Below are 11,432 nucleotides of genomic sequence, written 5' to 3'. Positions count from 1 at the left end.
GTGAATACAATGTTAACCTGATAATTTTCTTTATTGTCTTTATTTTTACTATTTTAGAAGTGAAACATTTCTTTTATATTTAGAAAAAATGGAGAAATGTTGTGGAATATTTGTACACTGTATGAAAATGTATTGCTGTTATTGGTGTAGTAAAAAAGCTTAATGGTCAATATCTAACAAGCTGTATAGAAAGGACTTCCAGACAGAGAGAAAGGAGGGGGAAGAATCTGGGCATGTAAGGAAAACACAATGAGACATGGAAGAAGCAGGATAAGCAGTGCGTGACAAAATGTAAATTAATAAAAATGAATAAATTTGAGTTATATGACCTAGTTAAAAAACAACCCTAAACTAAGTTCAAGGTTTTATAATTAATAAGTCTCAGTGTCATTGTTTGGTAACTGACTGGCACAACAGAGAAAGACTCTTTATATCAAAATTGTTGGAAAATTTTCTAGCCTCAGAATGTACTGTCTCACAGACATAGTGTGGGCACACTTTAGCACGTGGTGGCTTAGATCAATGACCTGTCACCAAACTTCTCTTAAATCTGTTCTTTGTCCCAAAGAATATAGTTAAACAAAATAATTGATATGAACAGAGATAATCTTGTAGCAATGGAGTTACAGTTCTTTGAGCGGCAGTGGGTTTTTAAAACACTAAATACCATACTTTAGTATTTCAGATGAAAAACAGGCTACTACATTCATGTTGTTGGCTATGTACATACATTTTTTTTCCATTTTGAAAAAAAAAATATCTTAGAGCAGTGATGGTCTTCTGTGAACTCAATTTGGTATCAAGAATTTCTAACAGCCTGACTAGATATTCTCCTGCCCACACTTTTAAGGATCAACACAAACCAGGATGAACTGAGTGCACACAAACTCTAAAAGATAGCAATGGTAAATATGGGTGTTCTTATGATCCAACCTATGCTTGTGAAAAGGTAGCTTTTTGCTGTTGAGAAACACAGAACCAGGCTTAGTTATCCCTAACAGTAGTAGGTAAAGTACATGCTTCTGTCTTTTCACCTGAAACATGATCCCTGTACATAACTGTTCTACAAGAAACATAGATGGAGAGACAACCACCTCTGTTACAAATACTCAACAGGTGCTTTACCTTATTAATGAGCAGGAATATAGTAAGGAAAACCAAGCAGTAATTTGCCATTCACTACTTTTGTTTAAAAAAAGAAAAAAGAAATTTGTCATTTACCAGGTATTGTACAAGAAATAACATAATAAGAATTCACAGATACACAGAAGAGTTTTCAAGTGGTATAGCTCTCAAAAAATTATAACCATTTTAGAGAAGATTCAAGTTTCTGAAAAATTGCAAGCGTTCTTACAATCTTTTGGCCAACATGCCATTCCCCCTTGTGGTGGTTTGGTGAAAATGGCCCCAATAAACTCACAAATTTAAATACTTAATCACCAGTTAGTTGAACTATTTGGGAAAGATTATGAGCTATAGCTTTGCTGGAGAAAGTGTGTCACTAGGGGGTTGTCTTTGAGGTTTCAAAATCCCACGCCAGGCCCTTTGTTTGTCTTTCTAACTGTGAATCAGGATGCAAAACTTTCAGCTACTGCTTCAATGTCATGTCTCATTGTTTCCTACCATTATGATGATGGACTAGCCTTCTAAAACTGTAAGCAAGGCCCCAATTAAATATTTATTCTTATAGGAGTTGGTTTGGGCATGCCATCTCTTCACACAACAATACCAAAACACTACTATTAACAACTTGTATAGCACATCTGTTCTATTTAAGCAATATTGATTTATAATCATTTATTAAAGTTTGATTATGGTTCCATCTTGTATTCTACAGCAGTTTTTTTTTTGTTTTTTGCCTTTATGTCCATTTGGTTTTTGAAAACTGCATAATAATATTTATCCACAGTTGTAGCATCATATACAATGTATTTTCTTAGAGTCTATATTGCTCAAACTATTCATCTCTCCGTCCCACTAGACTAAACAAATTAGAAATCATTGATCATTCTTCTTAGCTTTATTATTTTTCATTTTCTTGGATGCAGCTAGAACCACAAAACTTTTCAGGCTGGCTTTTATCAGTCTATTTGCATGAAAACTTAGCAGGTGTTGGTTAAACTGAGCATAAATATGTTTTGCAATCCCCAACTTTTCAGAGTGTACAGTTTATAGGATCTCCTACACGTATATCCCAAATGCTCATACATGAATACTTGTATCATAGTTCATAATAGCACAATGTATCATAGTTCATAATAGCACAATGCTTAAAGAAAAAAGTGTCCACTGTATTTTAGTTGCTCTCATATTGCTGTGATGAAAACACCTTGACTGAGGCAATTTATAAAGGAGTTTATTGAAGCATACAGTTTCAGAGAGTTAAACTCTATGACCATCATGGTGGGATCCTGGAGGCAGGCAGGTTGGAATGACACTGGAACAGCAGCTGATAGCTTACGTACATAATTCACAAGCAAGAGACAATGAAAACAAACTTGGGAATGGTGTGGGCTTTTGAAACCTCGAGATCAAGCTCTAATGACAGATCTCCAACAAGGCCCCATTTTCTAATCCTTCCTAAACAGTTCTACTAACTAGGTACCAAGTGTTCGAATGTAAGAGCCTATAGCAGCCACTTCCATTTGAGCCACCACACAATAATAGCAAAGAGAAGTGTTTTATCATCATCTTGCACTGCAGCATGAAAATAGAATATTTTTTCAGAGCAAATGGTACAAAACAAAATTAAAAGGTGGGGAAAATATTTCTCAAACACATTTGCTTAAGTTCCACTAAGTACTAGCTAGGTGGCATTTAACTAGTACATTAAACTCTCCTATCCTAGCTTACAGAAACATGTCATACCAGTCAGCTGCTATCAACTAAATTAAGTCTTTCTGCTTTAGCAGAGACATGGTCTCAAGGATCAAAGGCAAAAATCACTTCACAGCATGTGATATTTTGGTAGTTGAGCAAGGAATTTTTTTTCTTTTTTTTTCCTTTTATAATATGACATTTGCAGTAAACTGCTTTGCAGACATGATTGAATTTCAATTTAAGTTTTTGAGGCATTGTGATATCTACCTAGCCATTCTTCATCACCCACTCAAAACAGCAGAGCCTCTTTGTTATGATGGAATAACTGTGTGTACCCAAAGCGCCACTTGGAGGGTAGGGTCAAAGTCTCAGACCTCTGTGTGATGCCTCAACACACTCCCCCAGCCCGGGACCTTCAGGCTCCATGTAGAGCTTGTCTGTAACTGTGCTCTCTCTCACATTTTACAGGGAACAGTTTCGCCCAGCTGGTGACCAGGCTTAAACACTTGGCAGAAAACACAGTGCGTTAAACAACTGATTACCACCACGCTAATACAAATAATAAAATTTGAGGTAAATGCATAAGATTACAAATAAAATGAAAAAGGAGGGGTTGGACATAGGTTGGTCAGTGGGTACTAAATTATGGGTAGGTAGGAAAAATAACTGCTTTCATATCTTTCAATGTACAGTGATTATAAATAATATGTATTACCCCAAAGGCTAGAATATAGGATTGAAATAATTCCATACTGAGATATGGTAAATAAGTTGAGAAAATTACTATACCTTCTTTGATTTGAATATTGTGCACTATTTACAGGTATGAAAACATCACATCTTACCCCATAACTCTTTGTACTTTCGAATGCCAACTACAAAGACTAAAAATGAGGGCAGAAAACATAGCTCATCAGTCAAGAGCAGTAGCTACACTTTCAGAGGACTCAGAATTGATTTCCCTCACTCATGTGGTGCCTCACAGCCTTTTGCAAATCCAGTCTCAGGGGATCTGACACCGTTTCCTGACCTTGCAGGCACTAGGCACAAGCATAATGCACAGACGTATATGCAGGAAAAAAACCCATACACAAATATAAAAATAAATAAGCAAATGTTAAGTGAAATTCCTAATTAGGGTTAGTGACAAAAAATTCAGAATATATTGTAAAAAATAAAATAAAATGATGAATCTAGTGGAAGAAATATTTCTATCATCTTCAGAAATGAAAAAGATCTTTGTTATGAAACTACAAACCTAGCTTATAAAAAAGACTTGATGATGAGTATATAAACAATTAAATTTTTGTAATACAAGGAAAAATAAGTAGGAGATTTTGAAGAAACCTTATCAAGACACTCAGTGTCAGCAAGACAGTCAACTATAGAAAAAACGCAAGAAGTGAGTGCAGAAGGAGAAATGTGAAGATTCACTGAGACAGAGAACAGAGGATGGATGGGAGAAGAGGAGTAAGGAATAGGGATGCTACCAGGGAAGACTACACCCATCACTGTGAACAGACTCTCCTGCTGAAGATATTGCTCATGGCTTCTTTTATATCCCGATTCCTCAGACTGTAGATAAATGGATTCAGCATGGGCGTGACCACAGTGTACATCACAGCCACAATGACATCCTTGTCATTAGTGTTATCAGATGAAGGGACTAGGTATAGTCCAATAATGGCTCCATAGTACAGACAAACCACAGAGAGGTGAGAACCACACGTGGACAAGGCTTTGTAGATTCCCTTGAGTGAGGGACTTCTCAGGATGGTGGCTCCAATGCGGCCATAAGAGACCAGGATGCATATGAATGGCAGAGTAATTACCAGTGTACCCAAAGGAAGGATGACCAGTTTATTGATAGTGGTGTCTGAGCTAGACAGCTTTAGTAAGGCAGAGAGATCACAGAAGTAGTGTGGAATGGTATTGTCTCTAAAGTGTGACAAACGAGCCAAGAGGAGGGTGTGAACAAGGGAATTGGCAAAGGACAAGATCCAGGACACTATCACTAGCAGGACACAGAGGCTCTGCCTCATGATGGTGGTGTAGTGCAGAGGGTGGCAGATGGCCACATACCTGTCGTAGGCCATGGAGGTCAGAAGGAAGCTGTCAAGATCTGCAAAAGACAGAAAAAAATACACCTGGGAAACACACCCAGCATATGAGATGGACTGACTGTGTGTCAGCATATTCATGAGCATCTTTGGAGCTGTGACTGATGAGAAAGAGATGTCTGTGAAGGCCAAGTGGCTGAGGAAGAAGTACATGGGGGTGTGGAGGTGAGAGTCCAGCCTGATGAGCAGGATGATGAGCAGGTTCCCCAGCACTGTCGTCAGGTACATGGCCAGGAACAGGGCAGAGTACATGTCTTGGTCCTCTGGCTGGATGGGGAGTCCCAGGAGGATGAACTCAAACACTGTGCTCTCATTATCTCTCCTTATGATCTTCATCTTCTGTTGTAAATGTAATAAGAAATAGAAAAAGAAAGATTATACTGTAGAAGCATTTTATGAAATATCAATACAGAAAATAACATTAGTTTGAACCACTTACTCTGTTTTTGTCTTTAGTATAAAGAATTTTGTCACAATTTAATGGGCTACTGATGGTTCCAAACAGGGTATAAATTGCCTACCTAGAAGGCAACAGAATGTCTTTTAGAAAGAAATAAGAAACATTATATCAATTATCAAGTCACACCCACCTGCAGCTCAAAGCACCTGGATTTCACTAGGGCAATTTTAGATTAAGGAATTAGTATGCATATTGGGACCAGCAAATAGAAAAGTCAACAAAATTGTGATGGTTGTTGAGTTCTCTATATCTTTTCAACATCTCTTGAAAGCACTAGTCTAGCACTTTATTTCCATGAATTAAATTCAGATAGGGGAATCCAGTGAGTTTCTTTAAATCTGCAAGATACCAGGATCTGGGGAGTTAGTGAAAACAGCATATGCAAAGGTCCAAAGCCTTGGGTGCATGAGTCTGTGGCAACAATACATAGCACCAAGAACAGCTCACAACCAGCTATGCATTCTTCCCATAGCAGAGCTATTTCTCCACCCATGTGTTCACTCTGCCTTCACTCTTCCTAGGCTTCATAAAATGTCCCTGACTGCATATTAACATCTTCAGCTCAAACCAAAGCATCTCACACAACACCTGGGAGCATTTAGCTTTTAGGACCACCACTTCTTAGATCAGCCAAGGCAATTCCCTGTGTTTTTCTAGCAAAAGAAATGTCACCTGCTTTGTTCTCAACCCAGGATTGTAAGTCAAAAATGATTACTTTTTATAAATTTCCTATGGGTTTTCTCTTTAGCTAAACTGACATTCCTTTTTTCCCCTTTAACCATTACCTATACATGTGAACAATCACTAAGCAATAGGAAAAGAATTGTGACAAAACAAGAGTCCATATCCCAGCAGCTGAGAGAGAGCTCAGTGGTAGTTCTATAGGAAGACATGTTTAATGGCCAGTTGGTCTCTGTGAATGGTGGGGCTCTCACCCTTAGCTTCTTCACACTTTCCAGGCTTTAACTACAGTTAATGTATCAATTCTCCCAACGTGATCAAAACAATCTTTAAAATGCCTATATATTATTCCTCTCACTATGTTAAAAAAAAACAATTCAGCTGGTATGCTATTCCTGAAATTGGTTATATTTCATTTCTTACACATTTCTGTGTTAGTAGCAATTACTTTATCACAATGAAAATGCTAGATATCTATCCGTTCCTTAGTTTGTTTCTAATATTTTGCTAATTTTAGCAATATTGCAATAAGCTATATTATTCTTATGTCATTTTATATACCATATATGACATATTCAGAAATGGGTTTAGAGAAATATGCATCCATGGTTTTGAGAAAAATGTCAAGTTACAAGGGGACAAGGTGATGAAGAAGCTGATATAACATCTATGAATATCATTTAATGGAAAAACCTCATAGGAAGATAATAAAAACAGGGCTCTAGGAAGGGCTGTTTAGAAAGGACAATACTGAGGGCTCTGAGAAACAAGGAAAACTTAAGGTAGTGCCAATAATGGAAGCATATAGGTTGGAGGATGTATAAGGAGCAGGAGGATGGGATGTCTAACTTGCTATGATACAAGGTTTCCACCTGATCAAGAATAGTAACACCCAAGAAAATGAAGTGGCAGAAAATGCGAAGTGGCTTGCTGGCTGAAGAGGAGAAGAAGACTGGAGCCAAACAACACAGTAGCTGGAATGTGAGCATCAGCTGCTGCAGCAAAACAGCACGGAGATTTGGTGGGGAGGGGTTGGACAAAACACAACAGAAATTGTATGTTGAAGTTAAATGTGAGCAACAAAGATTTTTTCCTGCTTTATTTCAAAATGGATATATAATAATCTGTATACAGATGAATGTATATCCTGTTCCTGATCTGATAGGCCCACTTAGATGATGAACACAGACAGATACCTTCAGTTATAAACCATGAGAAGGATCTTCCATTTCTCTCTAGAAGACACACAATACAAGGAAACAGGTGGAGTATCTGAAGCATTCACTCATCCATTGACAAAAAGAGAAGAGTAGTGAACTCTGAATTAGACATGACAGATCCATGAATATATATATTGACCACATCTCCTGAGGAATCCGTATGAGTTCTAATTTTAAAAATAACCTAGAGGACCTGGATTACAATCCCTATCCCCAGATACAAATTAGAGGCATATAGGATAAAATTGCTTCATTGTTGTTGATTCTCTTAGGAAAAGAAATTTTTAAAGCAGACACGAGCTTCTGTACACCCTTGAGAAATAACAACAGTAACCATAACAAGATTCCCCATTGTTTTGTCCTGTTAAAAACATGACATTTAGTAACAAATACACTCACATATACACACACTGTAAAGATAAACAGACTCCAACATAATTTAGGGGATAATAATTCTAAATGGGTGTATTACCACATCTAAAGATGGTCAATCATCATAATAATAGGGACAGACATGTGAAAATATTTGTGGAGTTCTTCCAATGAACAAGAAACTGAAAATTTGCTCCAGAATACACTCTTTGAAAACACTGGTCTACATTAGTTGGGACTCTTAGCCACTTTTAAGAAAGAAACAGTGTTGTGTTATTTACCATTGAAAATATGCACAGCAAATGTGCCTTACCCTCTCTGAGGAGTGGATAGGGGTGGTATGGAGAAAGGTGGAGGGGGTGGGAGGAGGGAAGAGAGTGGAAACTGGGATTGTTATGTAAAATAAAAAAGATGGTTTGCTTTTTTAAAAAAATGGAATTAAAAAATAAAACAATTGTAAACCCTTAAAACAAAGAAAAGGAAAATACACCCAGCAAAGGGTCACGCATTGTGGCAACAGATTTACAACTAATGATATTTGCACATGTACAAGAAGACACAGATTAAAATTTGTAGTTACCTTGGTTTTAAGAACAGAAAAAAGTCCAAAACAAATTAATATGATATCTTTACATAGGAATAATCCATATCAATTCTACAACAAAATAACAGATAAAAAGAAAGATAATGATGAAGAGAAAATAAGAATTTAACAGTATGGAGAAATATGGAAATACATTTTTATATTTATGCACATTATTTAGCATTGAATACCAAAACCTGCTCTATATAAATTTAAATGTTGAGGCCCTAACTCCAAGTATAATTCTATTTGAGAATGATGTGTATAATAAGCTAGTTAATATGAAAGGAAATGCTGAATATATGTCCTTGATCCAAGAAGATTAATGTTTTTCTAAAAAGATAAACCAGGATATCCATCTCATAATCCAGATGAATATAAGAGAAAGAAAGTGGTGTGGGGTCAGTAACAGTTATTAGAATTGAACCATCAGATGGAAATAGAGGGAAAAAGTCTTTTGTTATCCCTTTGATGTTGAATTTCTAGCTTACGGAATGGTGGGAAAATGAATTTACATTAATTAAGTCACTCTGTCTACAGCATACTGGTATGATAGCCCATGAAAATTAAGTAATGTAAATGTATATTTATAAATAAAAATTATATAATTTAGAGATAAGTAAAATAGAAATAAACTACAAAGTCACTGAAATCATGTGTGAAGTTCAGGCTAGTGATTTCCTTCTGAGGGAACAGAGGAAGTTAGTGTGTGGACAGTTAAAGAATAGATTCAAATGATATTCTTTTATAAGAATGTGCTCTACCAATTAACATGCCAATGTGGATGGGGGAATCTCGCGATGCCCAATCACTAAATGAAGAGCTATGGGCAGTTAATGACAGTTGAGAGGGAAAATGAGACTTCTCATGGGATGAGCACTCTAACAGGTTAAATAATCCCAAGTGGTCAACCCTAAATACAGACCCACATGAGTGACACTAAATGAATTCAGCATGCTGTATTTATAAATTTATATAAACACATATACCTAAGTATAATAATTGAAGAGTAATGATGGAGGAAGGTCATTGGTTAATTATAATAAAGAAACTGCTTGGCCCTCATAGGTTAAAACATAGATGGGAGGAGTAAACAGAACAGAATGCTGGGAGGAAGAGGAAGTGAGCTCAGAGGCCATGCTCCCCTCTCCCAGGCAGACGCACGATGAAACTCCGACCCAGGATGGACGTAGGCTAGAATCTTCCCGGTAAGCGCACCTTGGGGTGCTACACACATTATTAGAAATGGGCTAGTCCAGGTGTGAGAGTTAGCCAAGAAGAGGCTAGATATAATGGGCCAAGCAGTGTTTAAAAGAATACAATTTGTGTGTTGTTATTTCGGGTAAAGCTAGACGGTAGCAGGAGCTGGGTGGCAGAATGCAACCCGCAGCTCCTCACAACAGAATGGCGCCCAGACATGTGGACAATTGCATCCACTGAAAGCCTGAGAAAGCTTGGGAAAGAGTAAAGCATGTTTTTTTGGTAGCAGCAATTTCTCAGGTCTGCTCTGCTAGCTAGAAGCAAGCAAGTGCTCTCATCTAAGAGAGGCTTCCTGACTCAGCTTCAGCTGCAAACCCTGCAGCTCTTAAGAGGTTCTGCCATGAAACATTTAAATGGTGTTGATAAAAGCTGACTGAATGCTTGTTTGTTTTCAGCTGTAGCAGGAAAAAAGTTATGCTGTTTTAAAATGCTGGCTTTCTGGGCCGTCCTGCCAGGGCAAACTCTCACTGTTTGAGGCAGGAGGGCCAACTACAGAGAGAGGACTTGAGTGTTGTCTGTTGCAGCTCGCTTGCTGGCAGGGACCTTGAAACGCCATAGAGTTGTGGCTATAAACATGGCTACAGCCTGTATCTTCTCCATGAGGCTGGAAAGCTAAGGAATGGACTGGATCTAGCTGGCAAAGCCACGGCTTTAATCCTACCCATATCGCTCAGCAATTTTAAGGCTTGTGTGGTCAGAAAAAGAGAGATTCAAAAACAAAAAAAAACCTTTAAATAATTTATAGTGTCTTAAAAATATATGCAAACTAAAAGTTCTTAAAAGTAAAAAAAAAAGGAAGAAAGAAAGTAGTTGGGTATGGTAATACACACCTTTAATCCCAACACTTGGAGGGCAGAGGTAGTTTGACCTCTGTGACTTCAAGGTGTGGTAGCACACGCCTTTAATCCCAATGCCTGGGAGGCAGAGACAGGTGGATCTCTGAGAGTTCAAGGACAGCCTCGTCGACAGAGTTATTCCAGGTCAAAGAAATACAGAGAATCTGTCTCAAAAAGCAAAAAATAGAAGTAAAAATAAACAAAAGAGAGTTAAAATAAAGCCGTACAAAGATGGAAAATACACAGAGAATTTTGATACTGTATGCTATTATGCTCTCTTTGAATTGTTTGAATGCTGAAGAAGGAGCAACAGCTGCTAAAAGATATTTGTTTATAAATGCTGCTGAACTAATCCAACATAGATATTTTGAAAATGCCTTGAATTTGAAATTTGGATCTAAAGACATGATGCTTTGGAAAGGAGTTTCTTATTTTGTTTTTACAGAGGATGAGACCCTGTTCATTTCTTCTATTCCGATTTGGTATGATGGACCACGAACTCCTGAAGGGTTGCAGTGAACACCTTCAGAAAATTGCTTCGCTCAACTGCCAACTGAGATAAAACTAGCACACAGGATATACCATGAAAGACCTAATTGACGAGCCCCCATTCAGCAGGAAGCAGTTTGGAGAGAAAAAAAAACTGCGCCCATGTTCCCAAATATGGTTTATAAACGTTCTTTAACATGTAAAGGGGATTTCCCTCCCCCTCCTACCATCCTTCTCCCCATTCCCCAACTCCTCTCCCCCTCCCTCTACAGTCTGAAGAGCAGTCAAGGTTCCTTGCCCTGTGGAAAGTCCAAGGTCCTCCCCACTCCGTCCATGTCTAGGAAGGTGAACATCCAAACTGGCTAGGCTCCCACAAAGCCAGAACATGAAGGAGGATCAAAACCCCATGACATTGTCTTTGGCTTCTCTTCAGCCCTCATTGTTCACCATGTTCAGAGAGTCCGGTTTTATCCCATGCTCTTTCAGTCACAGTCCAGCTGGCCTTGGTGAGCTCCCAATAGATCAGCTCAACTGTCTCCGTGGGTGGGTGCACCCCTCTCGGTCCTGACTTCTTTGCTCATGTTCTCCCTC

The 11,432-nt window shown here is 38.0% G+C and overlaps 1 protein-coding gene across 1 annotated transcript; it reads right to left on the bottom strand.

Annotated features, from left to right (window-relative positions):
* Positions 1-4,328: 4,328 nt before the first annotated feature.
* On the bottom strand, positions 4,329-5,276 carry LOC121462754 (olfactory receptor 50-like). Its single transcript, XM_041674634.1, has one exon. It carries the CDS (start codon positions 5,274-5,276, stop codon positions 4,329-4,331), a length of 948 nt encoding a protein of 315 aa, XP_041530568.1.
* Between the last annotated feature and the right edge of the window lie 6,156 nt (positions 5,277-11,432).

The sequence above is a fragment of the Microtus oregoni genome, unplaced genomic scaffold, assembly GCF_018167655.1.
Source record: "Microtus oregoni isolate MIOR12 unplaced genomic scaffold, Mior012 000025F_ref0000491, whole genome shotgun sequence".
Lineage (NCBI taxonomy): Eukaryota > Metazoa > Chordata > Mammalia > Rodentia > Cricetidae > Microtus > Microtus oregoni.
The sequence above is the reverse complement of the archived record's forward strand: the minus strand, read 5'-3'. Positions and strand labels throughout refer to the sequence as shown.